Source organism: Ambystoma mexicanum, chromosome 12 (genome assembly GCF_040938575.1).
Source record: "Ambystoma mexicanum isolate Mex_15411 chromosome 12, UKY_AmexF1_1, whole genome shotgun sequence".
NCBI classification, from domain to species: Eukaryota; Metazoa; Chordata; class Amphibia; order Caudata; family Ambystomatidae; genus Ambystoma; species Ambystoma mexicanum.
Window position 1 is genome coordinate 161111240 of NC_090936.1, and position 27331 is coordinate 161138570.

The window sequence follows — 27331 nt, forward strand, 5'->3', positions numbered from 1 at the left end:
TGAAGGTATTTTGGCCCCAGGCCCCAGAAGGCCTTGTGGACAATGCAGAGGGTTTTGAACTTAATCCTCGCAGCCACTAGGAGCCAGTGCAGAGATTTCAGTCCTGGAGAGATACGGTCCCTGGGCTTGAAGCCAAGGACAAGTCTTGCAGTCCTGTTCTTGATGAGTTGCAGAGGGCAGAGAGTAGAGGCAGGCAGATTTAGATAGGGGCTGTTACAGTAGTCCAGCCTAGAGAGAACCAGGGCTCTGGAGACAGTGAGCCTCTGGGGGAAGGAGAGGAAAGGATGAATACCTCTGAGGAGGTGCAGCTGGTAGTGTGACTTCTTAGAGACGTCATATATGTGAGGAGAGAAGGAGAGTGTGGAGTCGAAGATGACCCCGAGGTTTTTTGCCTTGCAGGTAGGAGCAGGAAGGGGGCCAAGCGAGGCCGGCCAGAGAGCTGCAGGGAAGGAGGGAGTGGGTGTGCCGATGAGTAGAATCTCAGTTTTACTGGCATTAAGGCAGAGGTCATTGGCGGCACACCATTCCTGGATAGCAGACAAACAGTCAGAGATGAGGGAAGGAGAGGAGGAGGCCAAGGGCAGCCTGAAAATGAGCTGGGTATCATCCGCACAGCACTGAAAGTTGGGGCAAAGAGTGGCGATGTGGTGGGCAAGGAGCGCCAGATACTGGCCGAACAGCGAGGGAGAGAGGCCAGATCCCTGCGGGACATCACAGGTAGAGAAAAAGATGTCAGAGAGGAAGGACCCCAGTTGGACCTGGGAGGGTCAATCAGAGAGGAAAGAGGTCAGCCACACCAGAGCCTGACCAGTGATACCCAGGTTATCACGGAGACGGCTGAGCAGGATGGCATGGTTGACAGTATCAAAGGCAGAAGAGAGATCGAGCAAAATGAGAACACACAGAGTGTTAGAGTCAAGGTTGGAGAGCAGGTCTTCACGGATGTTCAGGAGAGCAGTTTACGTGCTTCTGGCAGCTCTGAAGCCAGACCTAAGGTCATGAAGACTACCAACAGATTCAGAATGGAGATCAGGCTGGGAGATGGCCAGTCTCTCCAGGAGCCCGCCCATGAAGGGAGCGATGGAGATTGGGCGATAGTTAGCCGGGCAGGAGGGGGCGGAAGAGGGTTTCTTAAGAAGAGGGTGCACAAGGAAGTGCTTAAGGGGGAATGGGAAGACTCCAGAGGCGAAGGAGTGATTGCAGAAGTCAGCCAGGGCAGGAGCCAGTGATTCGATGTGGTCCTTGATAGCATTGGAGGAACGGGGCGAACCCGCTTTGACGAGACCTTCATAGATCGGACCTGTCAGGAAACCTCGTCAGCAGAGAAAAGGGGAAAGGCAGAGAGGGAGGGAGGAGGGGTGGCTGCAGAATGGCCAGAGGAAGAGCAGGGAATAGAGGGAGGGAGGTGATAGGGGGAGAGTGAGGACAGGATGTCCTGAGTTTTTTAAATGAAGTGAGAGCCCAATGCCGTGCAGAGGGCCTGGGAGGGGACAGGAGAGGTAGAGACTGCAGCAGGGTTGGCCAGTTCCTTGCAGATTTTAAAGAGTTCAGCCGAATTGTTAGATGCCGCAGAGATGCAGGCTTGGATAAGGGCTCTCTTCTTGGTGAGAACGGAGAGCCGGTATTGCCTTTGGAGCAGGTGGCAGGTCAGTTTGTCAGAGGATGAACATGAAGCACGCCATTTCCTCCCTGCCACCCTGCACTTGCATTTTAGGGTGACGAGATCCGAGTCATACCAGGAGTTACATTTGGCTTTGGGCTTCAGGCGGATTCTCATGACAGGGGCAAGGATATCAAGAGTATCAGATATAGTAGAGTGGAGAGTGGAGAGGGCTGTGTCAGGGTGAGAGTCAGCCGAAGGGGGAGGGGGGGATGAGAAGGTGGCGGCGAAAGCCTCAACTGACACGTGCTTCATGGGTGGGATGACCGAGAAGGAGGGTGGCAGTGATGTAGGTGGCTTTGCCTGAGGGGTAGGGAAGGTGAGGTGGGAGGATAGGAGAAAGTGATCACTCCAGGAGAGAGGAGTGGAGAGAGGGACAGAGAGGGGAAGGTCAGAAGAGATCAGAGCATCAAGAGTGTGCCCTGCAGAATGATTCTTGCCCAGATGGGAGAATAGAGAGTGAGAGAGAGTCGCAGAAGTCGCGAAAGTGTCCAGAGGGGGGACAGGAGGCATACAGGAGGATGTTGAAGTCTCCAAGAAAGAGGAGTTGAGCGGTTGAGGGCAGGAGTGAGGAGGAGAGGTCCGCCCAATCGGAGAGGAAGGAGGAAATTTGACCGGGGGCCGATAGATAGTAGCCGCAGTAAGGGAATGGCTAGGAGAGAGAGAGAGTCGGCAGACAAGGCATTCAAAAGAGGAGTAGGTCTGCGTAGGAGTGACAGTGGCAGGGATCCACTCAGGGGAGATAAGGGCAACTCCCCCACCAGCACGGTTGGGCCTGGGCACAGAGAGGATCTTGTAGCCGGCAGGTAGGAGTGTGTCAAAGCTGGTGACAGAGCTGGCAGTGAACCATGTCTCAGTGAGACAGAGGACATCAAGGTCCAGTTCCTCAAGGAGGCGACAGATATCAGAGGAATGCTTGACAGCAGAGCAAGAGTTAAGAGTGGCAATGTGGAGAAGGTTGCCATCCTTGAAGGACTTCCGGGGAGGGGTACAGATCAGAGGTGAAGAAGGAGCACGAGCGGGGGCAGGGAGGGAGGGGGAAGGCAAGGTAGCCGAGGACAGAGGAGGGGGGACAGCAGGAGAGGAAATGAAGTTGATGAGGCGTGGGTAGCTTCTATCAAAGAGGTGAAGGGTGGCCTGAGGGCCTTGGACCAAGACCGTCCCATTAGAGTAGACATTAATGATGGCCTTAGAGGAGTGGAAGGAGGCCAAGAGAACATCCCAATGGGTGCCACCATTAATGGGAGAAGAGGAGAAAGGCGAGAGCACAGAGACCATATGAAGGGTCCATAGGTCAGGTGAAGGCACGAAAAAGAGGATGTCGGTGAGAGTTTCCTTGGAGGAGGCACTAGTGTACCGAATAGTACAAATACAGGAGCAGGCTGTTACCCGCTGACACGCTCACTGTGCAGGGAGGTGCATTCTCACAGCATAATGCTGATTCAGGTGTGTCACAGTGGAGCGGCTGCAGGAGCGGGCTGTTTGCCCGCTATTCCCTGTGGTTCACAGTGGACGACACTGCTGGGGCCCCCCTCTCCCTTTTGCCTGGAGGAGTTGGGAACTGCACGGAACTGCACATAGAGCAGAGGGCTACGAATAAAGCAGAGTGGGTGTCTCATTCCTGCACCCATGGAGTTCTGTTCCTCTGTCCTTCTTGCTGCCCTGCTGCAGGTCACTGGTGCTCTTTGAGGCGCTCTGCTCAGCTTAATGGGACTGGGTGCTGCACACCATTGGGGCATATGGGGCGGCAGTTATTGCTCGTTTTGGCTTTCTCCGGCTGTTCTTTGTATTGACTTCTGGGCCCCTGCCACTTAACACCTTGGAACTCCAGGACTCCCCAGGGAAACGCACTGCATTGTAAGACTGGAAGATCTCTGCCTACCATTTTTGGACTGTGAGGAGTTGGAAGAGGTGGGTGCAGGGTAGCACCCAAATTAATAGTTTTCAATTGACCATATGGTAAATCTGGCCGAATTCAGCCAGTACCACTCAATCATTTGGAAACTATCAATTTGGGTAATCACTACCAAAAATGGGGAGCGGGGGTGTTCCCCTTTCCCCATGTTTGGTAGTGATGGCCTTTGGTGGTAGCAGGAGTGTCCCCCGCTTCCAGAGGTTTGGAGGCAGGGGGCGGGAGGGAATAAAAAACAAACCAAAGCGGACCCTGCACCTTTGCATCCGACCCGCGTAGGTGGGCCAGATCTGATGCCGCAGGGTTAGAAGATTAGCATATGCCGAAAAGGTAAGTAGGGGGTCGGTGGGGGAGTCCATGGGGGTGTGTGGGGGCTTTTAGTTTGGGCGGGTTTGGCTGTGGCAATATTGGCTTAGCGGCCAAATTGATTACTGTCAATTCGGCCACAAACAATTGTGCCACGGCCAAACCATATACATCCAGGTGGAGACCATCATTAACTGGTAGCACCTATTTTGAAGTAGACGATTGCGTACTCCCCTGCTCACTAGGGCATTTTTCCCATGAGCGATTCTGACTTATTCGATTATACAGCCGCCTCTCTTCTCTTTTTTCAAATTACTCAAACTTAATTGAACGAAACTGTGGGTGAGAGAAGGAGGAGGAGTCAGGCTCTGGCAGCTGTGAATTATCCTGCAGATCCCTCACTTAAGCCCTGCCTAAAGTCTCCTAAAGTCTCCACCCAGGTGGCCAGGGGAAGGCAGACGCATCCTGATCCCAACCATGGGAATGGTGCAATGCAGGAGGATCACCTGGGTGGAGACAGGACCCATGGTTGTGAGGATATTGCGTGGGATGAGATGCTGTATTTTTCCTCTAAGAGGGTGATTCTTACCACTATGTCAGAAGAGGGTAAGGCTTATTGTCATTTAAATGTATATCAACCTCCTATTAAACCTAAGGTGGTAAACCCTACGGTTGCAACACCAAAACATATTATACCAAAACAAAGAATCCTTTTGGTCCCTACAGTCAAATGCCTTAAAATCTACCGCCCCTCTGTTAAAATTACTAAGGGAATTAAATCTACCCTTAAAAATTCACAAGAAGTAGAAAAACGTAACTTTGATAAAGTAAACTACATGTCCTAGAATCCTATAGGGACTGAGACGAAGACTAGGGCGGAAGAAGCATGTAGTTGTAGAAAACAGGCAATTAGGGCTTACAACCTTTGCAAGGGTCAAGCAATTCACATTAATGGCTTACACCTGAAACCAATTGCCCCACCTATGAGGCATAAAAGGCTGCAGCAGGAGAAGCAAGGAGGACGGAGCTGGGGCAGTAGCAGGAAGGCCGGCAGTAGTAGCAGTAGTAGAAGAGCATGAGGCTGGCAATTAATGAGGAAGTGTGATCACAGGAAGGACGCTGGAGTGAGACATTATATTTCACCTGCAAAATCTGAGAGGGTCCTGTGTTCTCAAACCATGCATTGCTATGACTGCACTGAGAAAGATATGCTGAGAGTGGAGGTTTTCCCATGTGCACCTAGTGGCTTCAATTGCAGAGCTATGACTGTGCTGAAGCCCGAGGCCCGTAGCAGAAAGCAAGCAGTGGGACAGATGATTGAAGGAAATTCACAATTGGTTTGGCCGGACCAGAGACACCTGTGATGCAGAAGAGTGTTGGTACCACATGTGCCCAGAGCCGTAATAGTAGTGGAAGTAGTCGGGAAGATGAAGCAGCCTCACTGTTCCTGGAGCCAGTAAGTGAAGCTTGGCATTCAGGTTCTCTCAGAAAACCTTGCTGGTAACTGTTACCAGCTCTAAAGTAACTTGCATAAGAGTAGAAGCGAGTATAAACTGTTCGTCGTCATGAAAAGTATTGGTAACAATGGGAATGTATCATGCACACTAATAGTGAAAGCCGTAGTGTTCGCTTAAGAAGAAAAGCATCTAATTTTCCATTGTTGAACTATTACTCTTGCCGGAGTGGTCGCGTGTCCCGAATTAAAGAGGGAACACCTGCTGAAACATCACAATTGTTATAAATACATACAGCATCAAAGGAAGGTTGTGTGTGGCCAATTGTGATTCCTGACAGGAGTTTGAAAGCATCTCTGTGATATTATATGGGAATACAATCACTTGCAGTCCTTTAAGGTTAAAGAGCTACCTCATACTGGTTGTGCGTGCCTAAATCTGTTTTTCCTTTGAAGACTGAACCTTGTAGTATTAAGAACAATTATTCTTTGAACCCAGAAGATGTTGTACTTATGACAAGAACAAGCACTACCAAAGCCAAGAGGCTAACCCTTTCTATAGTGAAGCAAGTCCAGTTTTGATTGATCCACCTGATCTGTGAAGTTGTTAAAGGTCCAGAGTCTTCTGATACAAGTGTGACATTGTTACCCGAAGTTGGAAGTGTGACAATACAGCTTCAGGGTAGCTACTGGAACCAAGACAGTTTGAAAACAATGGGGAAGGGTGCTCGGTGCTTGTAAAAAAAGATTGAGCAAATAATCTGTAATGCTGAGACTTCTGAAGTTGAGAGAAAGTTAGTCTGGAGGCAGAGGCAGGTTATACTTGTGGGAGTAAAACAGACAGAAGAGGCTATCCTTTTCTTGGAGCATAGGAAAGAAGAGTGCCTTGCCTACCTGTAGAGGTTGAAGTGTCTTGTCTTTATATGCCTAAAAATCCTGAAGTATACATTTGCAGCAGAAATACCTGAACTGTGGTTGTTTATAACACTGTCATTGGATCTTACATTGAAGTTGGTTGAAGTAGTGGCATACTGTGGTACAAAGGAGTCTGTTCCCACAGTAACAGTAGTAGAAATGTGGTTGTCAAGAGGAAAGCAAAAACCCAAGAAGAAGCATCCTGACAATTATACCAAATGCACTGCAGAGGCCATAACCACTTGTAAAGTTGTAAAAGGAGAAGCTATTTATCTATTCTTTGAACTGTGGCAAACCAAACTTGGAAAGAGGATATCCAGGATTACCATTGGTGCTATTTTCTAGGCTGGAATTGGACGGGATCTTTTAAACTGAACAAAACTGTAACCAGTGGATTTATGTTGGATGAACTTTTGCTTTTACTTGGAACTTACAAGAACGGGTTTAAGACTGTTGTTTCCCTTTGAACCTGTTGAAGAATTGATCAGAACTGGTTTAGGACTTTCCTTTTCCTTTTGAACATTTGAGAAGTTGATTTTGGACAACCCTGGGGAAGGGATTTACCAGGACAGGTGAAGGTCATCCAAAATACTGGTTATTTGTTGTTCACGCTTTTGTGATGTTTCTGATTTCCTTTAAATGTTTTGTTATTTAGTGTGAGAGGCAGTATGTTTATGTCATGAGTTATTTCCTTAACCTTTAGACTAGGTAGAGAATTTCCTGATAGAACAGAACTAGCAAGGATTTATTTAAAACCTAAGCAGTAGTCCGCCTCGCATTACTGACCCCTCACACAGCCCCCCAAGCCAGGTGGGCGTTCCCCACAACAGCTGCTTCGGATTTTTAGATATGATTATTAGCATAGATAAATGTTTCTAAAATTGTTTAAATTGTTTAATCTGTTTTTTAATATGCTGTTTTTATGCTATTAATCATTATCTTTATTAATATAATTTGCACAACTTTGGGTTTTGAAATATAGCACTTTAGTATCTTAGCACTTTATATTTGCACCTTGCACGTTGCATTTCTTATACTATGGCCAAATGTAAGTCCTGTCATGTCGTTGGGACTGACTCTGGGCTTTCAGCTAAGAAGAAACCAAAGCTGGTAAAAATGGCTTGGGCCCAAAAAACAAAATCTATCCCCCTGGCTGGAAAGAAAGCAACTATCTCCAAGGTTAATGGACACAACGTTGAATCCTTCATTTAGAAAGTGGTGGGGGCACCGGAGGGAAAAAGTAGCCAAAACGTGATCCCAGATTGATCTCAGATGAACTTAAAGCCACACTGCAACATATAGATAAACTGAGCACTGTTACCACCGTTGCAATTGTAGAATGCCATGACAGTGGAACAAGGAAGATGCAGGGTAGGAATTAGTGCTGTGTAACATCTAACCTCTAGGTGGTGGGAGATACGATTACTAATAGCTTCAATAATCAGAAAGAGACCTACCCTGATTATGCCTTTGTTATACATCCAGCCATAATGGAAAATCAGTTTCCTGATATGATTGATATGATAGTTTATTTATATAGCGCCTATACCCAATGTGTTTCAAAGTGCTTCAAGGCAAGGGAGGGAACAAGGGAAAATACAATGGCATTCTTACAGGCCATGAACAGTAAGGATGTGAAATTAACTATCGTACTCGGTCTGACGACATTTCAGATAGTGCAAGAGCTAAGACATAGATAAGGAAGGGAGGGGGAGAGTGGGACGGAAATGGCCTGACAACATTTCTGGTAGAGCCGGAGAAAGCAAAAGGTGAGGAAGAGGGGTGCAGAAAGAGAAGGGAGGAACAAAACAAGCGACTATCGTACTAGGCCTGACGACATTTCAGATAGTGCTCGAAGGCAGGGGGGGGAAACAAGTAAGGGGAGGGGGAGGAGACAGACAAGGTTGCAATCATACTAGGTCTAGGGACAATTCTGATAGAAGTGCATAGAAGAAAGTAAGGGGAGGAGGCGAGGTGATAGGGGAAGGGAGAGGAGGAGAGAACAGAGGGTAAGCAGTCAAAAAGAGTGGAGAAGCAAGAGGAGAGAGCGAATACAATAGCAGAAGTCAGCAGTAACACATAATGTTGCAACCCTGGATACAAGATGAAGATGGGAACAGCATGATGCAGGGCCACCTTCAGAAAGGGTGACGCACCGTGAATCAGTGAAGTCATGAGGTCTTTTTGAGGTTAGACTCCAAGATGAATAAATTGCTGGAGCTTTGTGTATCAAGCAAAACCCCAAATACCAATGCTACAGTTTCTCTTAACAAGGGTGATATGCAGCGATTAAGGGTAAGCTAGCATCTTCACAGAACATACAAGATTCGGTTGTATGTCATTTCATCGGCAGTCATTTTTACGACTGGTATTTTTACGAATACATTTTGCCGAAATAAGTCATCACATTTTCTTTATTTTATTTTAGGGAGGTTCCCTCCAAACCCCCCACCCCCACCTATTTTTAACTAATCCCGACACCCCCAACCCCTTAGCTGCCCCCCCAAAACAATTTTGATAAATTATTTCAGCAAAGTGTACTCGTAAAAAAAACTGTTGTATAAACGACTGTCGATGAAACGACGGTATACCCAAGATTCTACACCTATTATGGACCCTACTAGCTGAAAGAGCAGGGTTTCAAACAGGAGGAAGAGTTCTGCTCTACATGAAGGTTGCCCTCAAGGGAAAGTAAATGTGGAGGAAACGCCAAGAAAATCCACTCACTTACCAACAACCTCATTGATTTGACCAGTCCGTTGACCACCAAGCGTGGGGACACAATCACCTAAGGCTTTCCTGGAGTAAGGAGGGGAGCTGGACTAGAGGCAATTGAGGGTCAAAGTGCCCATACTCAGGTGTCTCGTTTAAAGTTAAATCCCCCTATAATCCCTTGGAGTGAGGGGCTTTTCTTGAATGACTCCCCTGGTTGTGGTTTTAACAAATGTCCTGAGGCTGAAGTATAATGTGACAGAGGAAACTGTCTCAATGGTGATGAATAAAGTAGTTTATTTTGCTAAAAACATTTGTATGTCGGACCTCACAATAATTGGGGACCTATTGATGGGCAAGTGTTCATCATAGGTGGGCAGTAGTAGGAAGACCACATCAGGGGATTGTCACAATTACTTTGAGCAACCCATTGAAGGTTGCTGACCTGCTGTGGAGGAGCACACATTATTGTCTGGTACCCTCAGAGAATAATCTTGTGCCTTAGTTTTCTTTTTAATAAACCAGAGGATTTTCACCTCTGTTATGATGCCTGGTGCAATTTTCACAAAATGCCCAATAGAGTTCAATTGAGGCAGTTCTGCATCCTGCCCTCTATGTGTCAAATCTCTGAGTGTCTTCCCCCGACCCACTGCCTTCCACTCCCTCCTCACCTGAATCACTGGACTCTGAGGTGTTCTGGACAAAGTGCCGTCTGGAAAAGTAGTCCTCTCTATGAGGAACGGGCCTACCTCGTAAGAAAGCCACAGTGGCCCCTTGTAAGCTGCAGCTCTGTCACCCCTCTCCAGAAGAAGGCTGGATGCGGTGAAAAAGCCATAGAGGCAGATAAAACCCCAAAGGTCCAGCAGACTTGAAGTGACGAGGTCTGTTTGTTGGAGTCTTGGTCTTGTCTAAGGATCGAGTGAAGTATTCGATAAATTGCAGACAGTGGCAAGAGAGAGTTAATTCACAACGATGGAACAGGCACCAGAAGTACAGCTATCCGTGGCAACAGGGAGAGTAGCCAAGAGGATACGCGGCAGGTAAGAAAGGCGCTGCAGCGGGAGAAAGCCACAAGAGAAGATAGCCACAGAGGGCGGCAGGCCGGATAGCCGGCGGAGAAAATGGCCTGACAGAAAGTAGAAATGGAATTAGGAGAACCCGAGGGGGAGCTCCTTGAGAAGTGAAAGCGAAAGAGAGAGGTAGAGAGAAAATACGAGGCGCAGCGGGAACCGAGATCCACAGAGACAGAGATCTGGAGTGAGGCCGGCAGAGTGAATGCAAAGCAAGACGTTCCACAAGAGGAACAATAAAGGTGAAAACTGGCAGTGCATAAACCAAAAAGGGGAAAATCTAACCTAGCGGTTGCAACTCACCAGCTGCTGGGAGTTCAGGGGTTAAAAACCTCAGAGCAGCGGCCATGATGCGAAAAAGACTAGACTGCCACCCGCAGAACATGGGGCAACGTGATGGAACTGTCAATGGTGGCTCAGTTGCCACTGTTGCCATATGCGCCAAGCGCCTGGGCGCAGGACACTATGACACCCGACCATGGAATATCGTTATTAGTGTATAACAGATTTGGCTCTTTAGGTGATCTGGAGGGTGTGAAGTGATTGCCTGATTTGAGACATGAACCTTCTGGGAGTGCTGAAGGGAGGCGGGGGACCATGTGTGAACAATGGTGAGGTATTGTGCCAGGAAGATCGGACCAGGGATACCTTGGAGGAAACTGACCCACAGATAATCAACATTCTTGTCTAGAATATTGCTGGCACAAAGTGTGTGCTGGTGCCTGGTGCCTGTTTTCATGCAACAGGGGACATGGTCTCTTGAGCGTATTCATCTTCAAGGATTCTTTCTATATCATACACAGGCTATAAGATCTAGCAGTAAGGGAAAGACCATCCAGAGGCCTGGCTACCTATTTTGCAAATACATTGGGGTGGGGGTTTAAAGAAGTGCAATTCCTGGATCTGAATGTACTCTTTCTAAAAGCAACATCAAGGGAGTTAAGGAATTGGACTTCATCCATTTTTATAATAAAGATGGTGAGAAGTCAACAAATGTGCCCACAGTTCTACAGGGAATTATTCAACCAGACTCTATGGGACATACATTAAATTTGACTGCCTTAATTTGTGGGGATTTAAATCTTAGAATTGGTACAGGTGAAGAACTCCTTTATGATACAAAGGAGGGGCTCCAATTTTCTGTCTCGAGCCCCCAGTCTCCTGAACCTAAGTTCCTCAAATAAGGCCCTATTTCTGTCGGATGCCATGATTCAATCATGTTATAGAACTGTTAATGGGGGGTTCCAATCATCGTTTGCTGGCAATTTCACTTTTAACAATGGGTGTTCTAAAAGCATCATTGACCATATCTTAATATAGGGCTTAAACCCAAAGTCCAGCAGGAAAAACATGAAAAGACTTCATATTATCGACCGTTGTGATAGCGACGATTACCCACTCTCCTCTCTAACTTGGCTATGGGAAACAGGCAATACCTATGCCAGTGTTCCCATGCTCCCTGTTTCTCTGGCAAAATGTACCAAGTGGTGCGTTCTGCTTTGGAGGTCGGACCTAGCAGGAGATTATCTGGAGGAAGTAGTGAAATCCTATAGGGATAATGTGATGATATGCTTAGACTCTAGTGCTCTACAGTTGATTTTCGGGCCCTTTATCAAATTTATTTGATCATGCAGGGAATTATTCGTAATGAAGAACTGTAAAGAATATTCTAAGTCCTGGCTCTGAGTAGAGTGCAAAAAGAAAAAGACAGCCCAGTTAGGAGCACTAAAGACTAATTATCCAAATCTGGCTGCCATCGGGAAAAGACGAATGAAATATAAAAAGAAATTAGCTGCTAGGAAATTAGAGATTGCCAAATGTCACTGGGAATCCTTGTGTAAGGCTGCCAGTCACCATTACAGCAAGAGTTTTGGGAAGATGATTGCAAAGAACTCAAGTACTCTCCATCTGGGTTCCTGCGATTCACCAGAAGTGCATATTAAGGCACAAGCCTGGTTGGATTATTATACTGCTTTGTATATTGTTGGCATTAATGATGGCAATGTTACTATCCCTGATCCTAGTAGTTTTATTTTGGAGCACTTCTCTAATAGGGAAGTAGAATTAAGGATTGGCAGAACAATCTGAAGGCACCTGCGGCTGACGGAGTGCCGAATGATCTTTTTCACTCTTGTGCGCAGCTCTCGGCTCCCTTCCTCACACAGGTTTGTAATGCTGTGCTGTCTATTGGCTTCCTGCTGGAGAGCTGGGAAGTAGGAACTATTGTCCCCATCTTTAAAAAAGGAAAATAAATCAATCCCAACCTCCTATCATCCAATTACACTTCTAACAGAACCTCTACACTATTCTCTAGTGTTATTATGAGGAGACTGGAAGACTGGGTCCTAAACCAACATATTTTATCTGATTCTCAGTTGGCATGTAGGCCTAGACTGGGGACGATTAATCAGTGTGTTAACCTTTGATTGATTATATCAAAGTACGTCACCGTCCTGGGGACTCCTGTCTAGGTGGCCTTTATGGGTTTAAGTTCCACTTTTGACCACATATAGCTAGGAGGTTTCTTTTGAGATCTTTGAATGTAAATTCCCTATGGGAAAGATGGTGAGGCAACTGACAGTATAGCAGTGCGGAAGAGAGTCTGCTAGGGCCGCATATTTGCTCCTTTGCTTTTCAATGTGTATGTGAATGGCATTCCATCATGTTTGAACAATCTGGGTTCGGATTTACCAAAGTGTGAAGGGAGGAAGTTGCTGGTCTTGAGTTATGCAGGGACGATGCCACTCTCTTAGCCAGAACACCAAAGTCTGGATTCTAGAACTGCCAGCACCAGAGATGGCAGCTTGAAGGCTTTGCTCCTGTGCCCTGTTACTTAACTTAACCTCCTACACTACAATGACTGACCCATGCCCAGCTGAGACATCCCAGCCTGCAAAGAGGCAAAAGGGTGAGGATGATAATGAAAGAAGAGATGACAAACTGTTTGACGTCCTGGCCAAAGTGACATTAGATATAGCTGAGATCAAGACCAAGCTGATCAATGCTGAAGAAAGATACATTGAGCTTGCAACAAAGCTGGTGGCAGTAGAAGAACACCTCAAAATGAGAAACTGACCCTCAAGTTATCTGAGCAAGAGAATTTCTTCAGAAGGAACAACATCAGAATTACAGGATTTCCAGAAAATATGGAGCGATGCAATTCTGTGGCTTTCCTGGTTAAAAACATTAATCTCCCTGCTCAATTTAGATCCAAAAACGCCTTTTGAAATGGAAAGAGCCCACAGATCATTGGGTCAGAAACCTGCATTGGGCCAACGACCAAGACACTTTATTGTGAAGTTCCTAAGATTTCCCATCAAAGAGATGATCCTAAAGAAGTCACGTTAAATTACTGATCTATCATGGAGAGGAAACAAAATCATGATTTTTGGAGACTGGAGTAAGGATGTGTTGGAGAAAAGGAAAGCTTTAAATATGGCAAAGGAAAAAGCAAAGAGCAAAAAGCTGAAATACTACATGTTTTACCCAGCAATACTTTGTGTTGTTCTGGAGAGATGGATACACTCTTTTTAAGACTACAGGAGTGCAGAGGCCTTTATAACTGATTTTGACATTGACCCAATAGAGGCTATATTCAATACCCAAAGGAATGTGCCTCCAAAAAAAAGATAACTGCTATTTTCCTGCTGTGTATGATATTTACTGCATATCTTTTATTTTTTATTTTGCCTTTGTTTTTCTCTATTCAATATAGATTGAGTTGTTTATTGTGGGATAGCCGTTGGAACTCAATGGTTCCCCCGTTTTTATCTTTAACTGAAAGAAACACGGTGGCTCGTGAGCTAGAGTAAAGCACCTAGCCACGTCCATCAACTACACACGTTACGATGTGCGTTCAGACGGGCAGCTCGGCCGAAAACTTGGTGGCGGACACGGCTGTCGGGAGTTGCTAAACTCCGGAAGCGGCATGGGTTATGGCAAGAGGAGCACCGTCATCGGGAAATGCCACCCTGCATGATTGATTTGTACGGTAGATTGAGGTGAGGTGATTCTAGAGCAGGTGTGAGAAGAGACTTGGCCTTATGGAGGTGGTGTGGGGATGATCTTTGACTGGCCATCTTTGACAGGACCATAATGGGGTATCGGAAACCTGATGTTTTACAAACTGAAAGGTTGTATCATACTCAAGACTGAGATTGCAAGAACTCACTACCCTGGTTAATTTTCTGACCCAGGTTTCAAGAGTAAAGAAAATGGCAAGTCACCAACTACAGAATTGAAGTCTTGATACATCAGATCATGGTATTTGTTTATAACACATCAATTTGTTCGGCGGCCAGGGGTGAGGCAATCGGAGAGCAGGTGAGAAGAGACTTGGCTTTCTCGAGGTGGTGTCTTGATGCCGTGGGAAGGGTGGGAAGGGTGGTTATTGCTGTAGCCAGGAGATTGCTGCAGTGGCGGATGGGTGATTTTGTGGACGTCGGGGAATGCATTGGAGGAGTATGCTGGCGAATCTGTGACAGTTTGTGGTGGGACGGATTGGCCTGTGCTGTTGGCAGATGGAACTGTGAGTGGGTGCTACTAATTATGGCGACATCAACACTAACATGCTACCTTACGTTTCGAGGAGTTTGCGGGACACTCTTTGGCGTACACTCATGAGGAAGTGTTTCTGAATTGAACTCAATATTGTGTGATGTCATAAACCCAGGTGTGGGGAAAAGTGGCATCTTCAAAAGGCGAGTGACTGGCACAAGCAAGTTTCTCTTTCCCGTAGCTTGTTAAAAGCATTGCATATTAAAGGAAAACTGAATAGTCACAGTGTGCTGTTTGGGTGTGTTTGAACAAATGTTTTTTGATCGCAGAAAATTGACCGCAATTTATCTGCTCGGGGCCCAAATTAAATGCACATTCATTTTTTTTCTTCCCGCCTCCAATTTTAAGGAAGCAGGGGACACCCTTGCAACTCCAAAATGTCATAATATCAAACATGGGGAGCGGGGGACACCCCCGCAACCTCCGCTCTCCAGGGTTGGTATTTTTTGCAATATATGCAACCAAATTACCCCGAAGGCCAAATCACCCATGCAAAATTCTATCAAATTGGTCATTAGGTCAATTGTTTTAGGTCAAATAGGCTAATACCCAGTATGCACAGTGTGCAGTCCAGTTCTACAGCTCACCAGAGAAGTAGTTAAGCTCTTCAGCAGGAGGGTTTGGGGGGATACAGTCGCTTGCAGAGTGCCTCTGAAATTGTAAGTGAGGGGGTGCCATTTATTCTGCAATATTTGGTTGGGGCCCGTGCAGAGGTTACAAGCTGTGGGACTGTCTAGAACAGCAATAGCAAGATGAACTGTATACCCATTAAGGAGTGGCATGACAACTACAGGTTGACACCTGCCCATGACAAGGCTTTAGTAGATAACGCAAAGCTACAGGTAACTGCCCAAAGTGAACGTGGTGACAATGGTGGAAAATACTGCAGGGGTTTCGGAGGAAAGCCTGATTTCCACCTGATTTCCACCTTAAAATAATCCAGAAAGCGGGTTCTACCTATGGGCATGTGATCAAGCGATGTCTGCCTCTCTGTGCCCTTCACTCCTCTGACCAGATCACTGAAACTGCTGCTCTGTGTGCCAAATATGATTCCACGTAGGCAGACATATTGATGAAGAAGGGGGCCTGGTGGGGTAACACTACATAGAGAAACATGGCAATTGCATGACTGTTGGTTGTTTTAGATACATAAACCTTGAATACTGCGAACATTGAATGATACTGATGGCTGGGATGCCCCTAGATATAGTTTATTGATAGGTTATTACTGCTAGTTTTTGAGCCAAACCCATACAAACTCGGTTGAGATATATTGATATGTGACAATTCAAAATGAGGCTGTGGGGGTTGATAGACAAATTTGTGTCTGATTCATACAACAACTTCTTTTGGAAAAGTGGGGAGGTGGGAACGGAAATAAAAAATAAAATAATGGGCATGGGATTCTGGCGGTATAGTTTGGATAAGCAAACAAAATGTAGATAATTGTACATATAAGCAGTCCATTACTCATTGGGCTGTTTCCATTCAAGATATGTTATTTTTTTATATGTTAATATGTTTATGTGTCTTGTTTGTCTTTAAAATGGGAAAGTAGAATATGCTCTAATTTACCGAGGAATTAAAGTGATTGTGGAATTTCTGGGGAGCTAGAGGTTGAGTTTAGTACCATTCAAATATTACAGGACTTTATAGTCAACAGATTGGGAAAATGTATATGCATGTGTGCATGATGATTTTCACTGTCGTGAAAATATATGTCATGGGGGCCTTCAGATGGGGTTGCTGACACCAGCCACTTGGAATGTTAAAGGTTTAAACTGCTCCAAAAAAAGGAGAAAAATACTATTGAGATTCTGGAGACAGAAGGCAGATGTGGTATTTTTGCAGGAAACACCCCTTATCGAGCACCCTGAAAGTTTACTAAACAACCCTAGATATACCAAAGCCCTATTGAATTGTCACTCATTCAAATAAACGTGTGTGGGGGGTTGTACTCCGCAAAGGACTGGGAATGACAATAGAAAAAGTGACAATGGATGATGAGGGTCGAATTATCTTGCTTGATGTGAGATATGAGGCTACACTAATAACATTGGGTTCTTTGTATGGACCCTGCCCCCGAGGGGGTTCTTTTTTCAAGACCTTAACCACATTATTGCGAGGCATGGGGGGTTATTGTGTTATTCTAGGGGGAGACTTTAACTGTGTGCTAGATCATAGGATGGATAGATCATCTACATGCAGATTTACAAGTCAGGGGTTGAGTAGAGAGTTTCAGGGATTTGCTGACACCTTTAATGTGGTTGACATCTGGAGGGCTCTGCATCTCAGAGAGCGAGAATACTCATTGTATTCCCTGGCACATGATTCCTATACAAGGATTGACTATTTTCTAGTATCTGACAGGTTGTTTAAACAGGCGACAGGAGCAAATATGGATGAGCGTGGCCTATCAGATCATTCAGTGGTGACCCTAAAACTAAATATTGGATATTGTCGGCCTCATTTTTTTAGTTGGCGACTTAAAACGTTCATATTAAAGGATGAGGAGGCGTTGGAGGCTTTTGACCAATTCATTGCTACTTATTTCGAGGAGAACAATGGGTCGACTGATAGTTTGATTGTCTGGGATTCTTTTAAGGCCTCTATTCGTGGTGAGCTAATGAACTGGACTTCCCGAGCAAGGAGGTCAGGAATAAATAAACTGAAAGAGATGGAATCAGAACTTATGGATAGAGCTAAGGAAACACTAAATTCTGAAATGGATAAGCAGGCTGAAAAGGGCTTGTTTTTTATGAAACAAAGATATTGGGAGGAGGGGGACCAAGCGGGTCGACGACTGGCGAATAAATTGAAAGGTCTGACAGAAAGATTGTATGTTCAAAGGATAGATAATGGATTGGATGGAATGGCAGTAAAAAAAAAGGAAATATGTGAGTGTTTCCGTTTCTTCTATGTCTCCTTATATGCATAAAAGCTTCACCCTCAGGTGCCGGAAATGGCCAAATTCTTTGATCAAATAGATATCTCTTGTTTATCTGAAGAGGGCAGGAACTCATTGGATGCTCCGATTTCTGCACCAGAAATCTTAATGGCGATAAAGCAACTCAATACTGGAAAATCTCCAGGTATGGATGGGTTACCAGTAGAATTCTATAGATCATTTAGCTCCAAATTGGGGTCTGTACTCTGTGGCCTTTATAATCGCTTTCTGACGGATGGGAATCTATGTCTTCCATGAGAGAGGCGATTGTCACTTTAATACCAAAGTCAGGCAAGGATACTACTAAATGTAGCAATTACCGCCCAATCCCGCTGCTCAATTTTGATGCCAAAATATTCACAAAGGTTTTGACTAATCGATTGGATAAACATATGTGTGAATTAATAGATCAGTCCCAAGTGAGATTAATGAGGCTAAGACATGGGTCTGAGAACATTAGAACATGAATAGATACTATGGGTCTGCCGGAAGCCGAAATTGGGAAATGTTACTAATGTTCTCAGATGCTTAAAAGGCATTTGATTGTTTGAATTGGACCATTTTAAATTATACCTTGCTCGAAATCTGGTTTGGGCCGTTATTCATGAGCGCTGTTGGTACATTACAGTCTGATATCACTGCTAGTATTTGGGTTAATGATGAACTATCATCATCCTTCCCGCTATTCAGAGGTACAAGGCAAAGTTGTCCACTATCTCCTTTTCATTTTAATCCAGCACTGGAACCACTGTTAGCTTACATTAGGCAAGAACCAGGCCTCCAGGGTCTATGTGTGGGGGATAGGGAGCTTAAGGTACTTGCCTATGCAGATGATGTGACCATAATTCTGGCAAACCCGGAGGAGGGGTTGCTCTTTTAAAACATCTGCTCGAGGATGTGGGCCTACTTTCAGGGCACAAAATGAATTGGGGGAAAACCACGGTTTTCCCGATTAAAGAAGCCCCTTTGTGCAATGGACTAACTGATTGGAATTGTCAATGGGCAAATATGAGTGTAAAGTATTTAGGGATCTATTTTGTTCGGGACATGAAGAAAATTGTAGACTACAATGTTAGTAAGTTGACAGAGGAGCTTCAAAAGGACATCCGCAAATGGCAGCGTATGACCTTGAATGTCTGGGCAAAGGTGAATGCTATTAAAATGATGCGCTTGCCCAAAGTCCTGTATGTTATACAGTCACTCCCTTTGAGATTTTCCAGAAAAGCCCTTAAACGTATTGATGGAACCTTTCAAGAATTATTTTGGGGTACGGGAAAGAGGCCAAAGATTCCACGTTACATTATGACACACAGTGTTCAGGAGGGGGTTTTGGTTATCCATTATTTGAGAATTATCACAGCGGATTTTTACTGAAAAAATCTGCCTACTATTTTGTGGTGGATAGGGGATTAGAGCCATTGTGGGTATCGGTAGAGAGGGAAAGACTTCTGCCGTTCCATCTAGGTGGTTTGTACTCATTTGGGATAATGCCCAAGCTCTCAGCAACGTTGTAGACTGTTGTCACTACTTAGACAGCATTGATATTGTGGATTCTGGGATGTGGACAGAATTTATTTATAGGTACTAATATAGCAGTGAAGGAATGGGAGGGGCTCCGGAAGGTGGCCGTTAGGGCCAAGATGTATTTAAATTTACGCTATACTCACCAGAGGATTTTAGGTCGCCTCTATTGGACTTCAGTACGAATGAATGAGTTAGGCATGATAGATACTTGTGCTGCGGCTGTCGACGGGAGAGAGGCTCATTACTGCATATGTTGTGAAATTGCCCTAAAGTGGTTGACTTTTGGAAGGATGTGCTTGACAGATTAGATATAATCCGGGGTGTTACATTCCCAAGGACCTCGTCAGCTGTGGTCCTGCTGTCACCCAACGGTAGATGTGATATTGCATATGAGTCATCTTGCTGGATCGATAAAGCACTGCTTGTGGCGACCAAGCAAGTTCTGAGTGTGTGGAAAACAAGAAAGTAACCACTAGTAGAGGGCTGGTTATCAGACATGCAAACTCTTTCAAATTTTGAAAAATATATGCTGTTAAAACAGAACTGGGAGGAAACTTATTTGGAATTATGGGGGGCCCTAAATGATATGTGTGGATGCTTGTAAAATAGAGCATTTAATGATTGATTATATATGTGTTAATCTACTTGGGGGTATGTATACAGGGCTGTGGGTTTGTTTTGTGATTTTTCCTGTTGTGTCTGTGTGGTTTGTGTATTATATATTGTTAATAGTTGGGTTTAGTGTGAATAGTAGAATGTATAGATCTTAATAGCGTTGCTTGTGTTTATAATAAGTGATAAGTTTGGTAAATGCGTTCTGATTATCTTGAAACTGGAATAATTTTGAAACCTGTATCATGTTTAAATATTTTGTTTTTTTGTGAAAATGTAAATAAAGAGTTGGAAAAAAAAGACCACCCAAGTCTTTGCAGATTTTAGTAGAAGGCTATACAAACTTTGTGACCCATCTGGAGCTCAAGGGAAATAAAGGAAAATGCTTTGTTATGTGCTTTATATCGGATAGATAACAGGATCCCATTGTTGACTTGCAGAGTCACAACATTTCTTTCTGTAAGAACTTCGAATATCTGGGAATGATTAATAACAACCGGCTATCATGGAATGATAATATACTTGCAAAAAGATGAAAAATGAAGCAGGATATAGGTTGCCTTTTGAGATTTGTGAATATCTTACATAATTTGTCAGTGCAGCATTTACTTATAGCTTATATTGTGGAATGGGGCTGGGCATTGATACCTACGGCAGTGAACTATGGGGAACAGGGAATCTTACTGGGCTTTAGACAGAGGAAACCCTTTTTTCTATGCCGACTTTCGAAGATGCCCAAAATGACTGCGTCCTACATTACACAGCTAGAGATGGGACAGGCCTTCAATATCAACAAGGTGCAACTGAAACCGATTTCACTCTGGTACTCACTGTGGTGTGCAGATGATGATTGCTTGGCAATATCCCTGCTGAAGCACATTTTAACTTTTGGGAAATACTATAGAATTGAGTGGCTAGCCTACAATAAATTAACTCTTAAATCCGTGGGCCTGGGCTCTTATTTTAACAATCCCCGAAGTATTACTGCGCTTACAATGTCTCTGTTAAAATCTCTGTTGTTGCCCCACTGGGCCAACAACAGAGAAGACCAACGCTTTAACCGGTCTGTAGTTCAGTTCTATCTGCCGCTCTCTCCCTTTGGTGGGATGGCCCCATATCTTAACTTTGTTATGAATTCACATCACAGGTCACTACTGACCCATGGCAGGTTTAATGCTGTAAACGTTGAACCAGTAACAAGGAGATAGATGGGCTATTGCTACGTGTTTTTGTGGTGCTGTTGAAACGACTGCCGATTTAGTGATCTTTTGTCATCAACATAAAGATATGCGTCAACATTTCCTCTAAGACTTTATGAAGGACGCGGGCTATAGGCAATGGCACCCTGTCTTCCTATTGTTATTATCAGGCAAATATGTTAGCAATGCCTTTAATTTTGCGTGCTATTTACATTCTGCTCTGAAAAGAGCTAATCTCGATATATTACACCATGACACTGAATGATTGTGACATTATTCTTATGAGGTTTCTTCTGTAATTAATTTTGTGTGCTTTTATTCTCAAAGATGCGATTTTATGGCAATGTTTTATTATTATGTGTTTTATGATTGTATATATGTATGTTTCATGGATATAATCTATATCCGAAATAAACAATTTTTCTCTCTTACTCTATTATTCAACTGAATAGTTGGTCCAAGTATTTGGCCGAAGCTGGATACTTGGTCCGAATAGTTCATTTCCATAATGTGCCTCCAGGGTTGTATATGAATTGTTTGTTTTACAACTATTCGAATTACAATTCACCTTTTCACAATTGACTGAATTGTGAAGGTCAATTGTAACATATATGCGGGGGAAACCCCCCCCCGCAATCCCCCACCCAACCCAAACCCCCCCAACACTAATATATATATATATATATATATATATATATATATATATATATGTACAGTCAATTGTGAAAAGGTAAATTGTGACCCTTTCAAATCGGTCAATTGTTTATTCGAACAATTGTAAATGAACAATGTGGTGTATACCGCCTCCAGCAGTATATACTGCTAGAAGTATGTTGCCTCCAGCAATATATTAAATATTAATATACAGCTGGAGGCACGTTATGGAAATGGCGCAGAGGTTTCATAGGATACATGAACATTTTCTGACTGGTTTAATAATTAAATTGATCTGAAAATGTTCATGTACCAATAGGAAATTGCTGTGCCTGTCCCATAACGTGCCTTCAGCAGTATATTTGATACTGCTGGAGCCACGTTATGAAAATACTTTCTGCACACCAGTGAAGTGGCGTTATGTTATGTCACCTCCCCAGGTGTGGAGCATGTATTTTGCCCACAGAGAGTCTCCAAGGATTTCCTTTGTAGGGTCTCTGTATGCTAAACACTGTTGGCAAAATACTACCAGGGGAAGGCTGCAGCAGCTAACGAGCAAGCAGTTTATTGGCTGCTGCAACCTTCACACTGCATTTTTTTGCTGACACAGCATCTCCAAAGGCAATCCTTGGAGACTCTCGGTGAGCAAAGTTCTGAACACCAGAGAGAGGGGCGTTTACATAACACCACCTCTCTGGTGTGCACAATGTATTTTCCTCACAGAGGGTCTCCAAGGATTTCTTTTGTAAACTCTCTGAGTCAAAGCCTTCCCGCAGCATTTGTTTGCTCACTGAGCATCTCCAAGGTTATCCTTGGAGATGCTATGTGAGCATGTGCTGTCGGGGTGGGGGGAGGAAGGCTGCAGCAGCCTATAAGCTATTTGCTTATTGGCTGCTGCAGCCTTCCCCCACCAGTGATTGGCTATCATCTCTCTGAGAGATGATAGCTAATCACATAAAGACTTCGGCTTCAAGTGAGTATTCAAAAGGTATTCGGCCGAAGCCGACTTTCTAGATTTTGGCTGAATTTCAGCCAAATACTCACTCAAAGACAAACTTTGGTACACAAGTGGAAGTACCATTAAAATGGAATTAATAACTGACCATTGACTACCTGGGTATTTGTTTGGATTAGCTGGCATTTGTTTACAAAACCTGTCATATGATGTGAGCATTTGATCTTTTGATGGATATACCTGGCATATTATGTCATTAAACGCTATACGTACCGGGTTATGATAACAAAACCTGACAGGACATAAAACAATTAGAAAAGCCAAAACTGTTGACTTTGGAAAAGCAATGAATCCCTTGTATGTTGACAAGAACAAAACAACATTCAATACTTTATGGAAACCCGCTATAAACACTTTATGATGAAGCGGTTAGGCTGTTTGGCTAGCTACTGTTATCAAAATGCAGGTTCTATTTTTCCCAGGGGCTGATTTGAGATGTTTTCCCATGGTTATTTACCCATAGAGCGAAGTATCTTGCTACTGCTGTGCCAGTTTAAGAAGTCACACCATCTTTCAGTCTGCCCTCAATGTTCTTTCAAGTACAACATAAACATGTTCTCCTGGTGCTAAGAAGGTGTGCACAAGCTTGCTCTATTTCTTTGTCTAAAATCCGATGTTATTTAATGTTAATATGCTTTAATTTTGTTCCAACTCGCTACAGTAGTGGTATTAGAGTGCCTATGCGTGTCTGTGGAATGGCCACCAGGGGCATCCAGAGCTTAGTCTACTGCAGAAAAGAAAATGAACAAGGGTAATATTAGAGGATGAGAATAGCGGGAACACATGCTGCACACAAAGGAAGGGAGAGATACCTCAGGGAATAATGATATTGATTGCATGGGTGCAAGTAAATCCTGGTAGGGGGACCACGGTTCTGTAAAGGGAGAAGATGAATATTTCTGAAATGGTTGTGATAATTGATTTGTGTTCCTGGTTTGGCAGGAATTTTGTTCTCCATCGAGGTACCCTGATTTCATCCAAATCTGTAAAGTTATCAAACAGTTTTGGTTCCTCCTAAGAGCTACTAAAATATGAAACTTGAGCAGACTGAGTGGCTGTGTCTCAGTACTCTCAAACTCATTCTCTTATCTTTGTACTTGTACTGTACTGTGACAGTCAGGAGTCTGCAAACCCACTAGGGCAGGATGGAAATATTTTGAAATGTTCCTGTAGTTTATTCATTTAAATATGACCTCTTTCTCTTGCAGCGATCCAAGACTGTGCGGCCGAGGCAAATGGCTACGATAGCGATGGATTAAGCGCTCATTTTGTGGACAAATGCTACCAGACAATTACTTGGCAGCCATTTCAAACCACCCACTGGAACAGCCTATTTAATAATAATTATGAAAAGCTGTAAGTGGCCCTTTCATTTATGACATTTTCCTTTGCAATGATCTGCACATTTGAATCCTTAGGAACATGTGAGGGCATCATCTACTAGCAAAGAACAGGACTTTACAGAACCACATTTCGAGAGATCCCTTGCATTATGTAAACATGTGCATAGGTTGCGGTCCTAGCTTCTTTCTCAGGAAATGTATTCCTAAGACTGAGTTTGAAAACTGTACACCTGACGCTATACTGCTGAAAGTATGCAGGGAACTTAACAGGTGTGCTTATGTGTTTTTGTGCCCTCTGCTCATATTCCTGTTGCCGAAAGGCTCTCATAAATTTGCACTCATGTATTGTCAAACAGGCATTTCCTTATTTTCATGGAGGCATGTCAACCCATCGGTTTGCAGACAATTAACAGAGAGGGCCCAAGTGCAAGTAACACTGGTGTGGATTTGCCTCTTCTCACACATATTTCAACTGACAACCCTTTTTAAGCCAGTGTGAACTGACTTACACAATAGACTTGTATAAGGATCCAAGATGGCTGCCGTGGAGGTAACTCTGTGCTAATAGTGCTCCTGGGACCCCCTGCCTAATAAGGTGTAAAAATGCAGCTATCCCCTCCCCGGGTGCGTTTGGAAGGGCGGTCTGGGCACCGCTGAGCCTTGGGCTGCTGAGCCTTGGGCTGCTGCAGAGGTGCAGACGAGCGCGCTGCCGCTACAGAGACAGGGGGAAGAGGGGCGGTCCGCCGGGTGAATTGCACACACCCCGAACTTAAGGATTCACCGTGGGGCACTCGCCCCTGGTTGAGGCGTGTGCACAGAAGCGACAAGTGGGCGGGAGCCCTGAGGGAGGCGGACGTGGTCCGGGCGACCCGTTGGGGCGGCGAACCGCGCAGCACTCAGGGTTGGTGACCGCTTCCTCGCTGTCAGCTGGTGCATCGCAGAAGCCCATAGAAGGTGGCTTCGGGAGGAGGAGCGAGGGTGGAGACAGCCGCACAGCAGAGGAGCTCATCTGGGAAGTCGGGGGTGCCCGGGCCACGACTCGCATCAGCGGGAAAGGCAGGAAGGTTGTCCCCAGACCTGGGATAGGCACCGCAGCATAGGAGGAGGAGCCGGAGAGCCGGAGCTAAGCGGCCAAGGGAGCCGCGGAGAGGTTGCTGCAGCTGGTGCCGGTGGGGATACCGTGGCCTGCCTCCAGCGGGCGGAGCAGTACTGGACAGCCAACTTGGCCCAGGTGGGTGCATGGGCTCAGAAGGGGGGGCATGCCCTGATCTCAATGTGGTGCCCTTAGCGGTGGCTTTATTCCTTTGCCCGCCCCGCGCGGCCCAGGGCTAATTTGAAGTTGGTGGCAGGCGGACTGTTTGGTGGAGGGCAGCCAGCTTCATACATCTGCTGGCATTGAATGGGGAGAGAGGTCAAGTCCGATGGATGGGCGACTGAGGAAATAGGACAGCCGTATAAGGTTGATAAAGCCATCACTAAGTGAAGCAGAAGACACAGAGTGATTATCCCAGGGGGCAGTTCAATGGAGAAGCGCATTGGGGCCTGAGGCCTTGGGTAAGTGAGGCCCTCTGATCTTTCCCTGGGACTGGGCAGCAGGAGGGCTAGGGGTCGCAGATAGAGGACCTCCAAGGGACATTTGGCACGCCCCCGGCCCCGAACAATTACCCTCTAGGGGTACACACATATCAAGCCCCCGGTTGGGTCACAGTGCAGGACAAACAAGCAGGGATCGGAGGATTTAACTGACCATGCAGGAAGGCGCCTATCTACGGCCACAATGTCTAAGAACAGAGGGAGGGCCCCCGGGACCCCAGCGATAGGAGACAAGAAATGCCTGGACGGGGCGCTTCAGAAGCTATGGAGGAAAGAGGATAGGAACCAACCCGACAGAGGGAAGGAGAGGGAGAGGAGTGAGGTGGAGCCTACCCGGGAAGGGAACCACGAGGACAAAGGTGTTACGAAGAAGCAACTGGAGGAATGCTTTCAATCTTTTGGCGATAGAATGGCCAATGTGATGCAATCACAGCTTGACAAGATGAAGGAAGAGCTTACAGGGGCGATCCGCGAGGTCAAGGGCGACCTACAGAGTCTGGGTACAAGGGTGGACTCTAGCGAGAAAGCGCTCCAAGATTTGGCAGAGGACGCTCACAAGGTACAAGACTGGGTGGAGAATCTTGCTAGAGCCACCCATAACCTAGAACTCCAGGCAGAGGACCTCGAAAACAGGTCGAGAAGGGCCAACATAAGGGTGAAGTCCTTACCTGAGTCGGTCAGTGATGCAGACCTTCGACGGTGAAGCTACTGTTTGCCTCCCTAGCGGATGTTGCAGGACCGGAGGAATTCCTGGTGGACAGAGCAGCCCAGAAGAGATTAGCCCGGTGCTAGGCCGCGGGATGTGCTCGGGCGCTCCATGAGTATACACAGAAGGAAAGGATCCTAAGGGCCGCTAGATGCTCACACAACCTGAACTTCAATGGTTCCTCTATTCAGCTGTTCCAGAACCTATCTTTAACTACTCCGAACAAGAGGAGACAGATGCGTTCAATCACTCAGGAGCTACAGAAGAGGGGCCTTAGATACAAATGGACCTTTCAGTTCAGCCTGGTGTTTGAGCTGGACAAAAGGCAGAGACAAATCAAATCCGTGGAGGAGGGGGCAAACATCCTTGGGATAGAGGTAGATCAATTCCAGGGCAAATCGCCGGACAGGAGCGATCATAGCCCTAGAACGAGGCCCGTCCTCTCCACTTAAATCTGCAGCGCGAGGGGTGGAGGCCCGGGGTTTGTCACCCAGTTGATGGTTCGGCCGCAAACATTTGATTATGTTGAGGTACCCGGCGAGGTCTGGCAGATGTTGGACTGGCTGGGGTAGGGATGGGGAGGTTCGGTTTGGATCACCTAAGGGGTCAGGTAAGACCCGCCATTGGGGTCACTGGGATTGGGAAATGGCACTGCCCCTGAGAAAGAGGTTCGGGGGGTGCCAGAGGCCGGCAGTGCTTACCCGGTGAGAGGGGGGCATCCAGGTCTGGTGGGCGGGAAGCAGTGTACCCTTGTGGGCTCGGGTCGAAGAGAGACTCAGATCCCTCGGATAATGGATAGCTTGCTGAAAATATTGTCCCTTAACATTAGGGGGCTGAATTCGCCGGTAAAGAGGAGGAAGGTAGAGTTACTGCTGGCAAAGGAAAAACCGGACCTCATAGCCTTTCAGGAGACACATGTACAAGGGAAAGATAAGCAGAGGTTGAGGCTAAAAGGGTTTAGTCGTATTCACCATTCAAATGATAAAGGGAAAAAAGGGGGGGTCTTCATAGCCCTGAAAAACGGCCTAGACGTGACCATCATGGGTACTTCCTGGGACACTGCAGGTAGATTCCTGGTTTTGATCCTCCAGAGGGGAAGGGAGTTATTAACACTGGCTACCGTCTTTGCACCAAACACAGGGCAAGACCACTT

General features: G+C 45.6%; 1 protein-coding gene across 1 annotated transcript in view; it reads left to right on the forward strand.

The window, feature by feature from the left end:
* Window positions 1-27331, forward strand: part of MYRFL (myelin regulatory factor like) — a 942772-nt gene that overhangs the window by 293371 nt on the left and 622070 nt on the right. The window contains exon 9 of the mRNA XM_069629965.1: window positions 23754-23892. Within this exon, the coding sequence (XP_069486066.1) occupies window positions 23754-23892 (139 nt within the window). The remainder of the gene's footprint in view (window positions 1-23753; window positions 23893-27331) is intronic.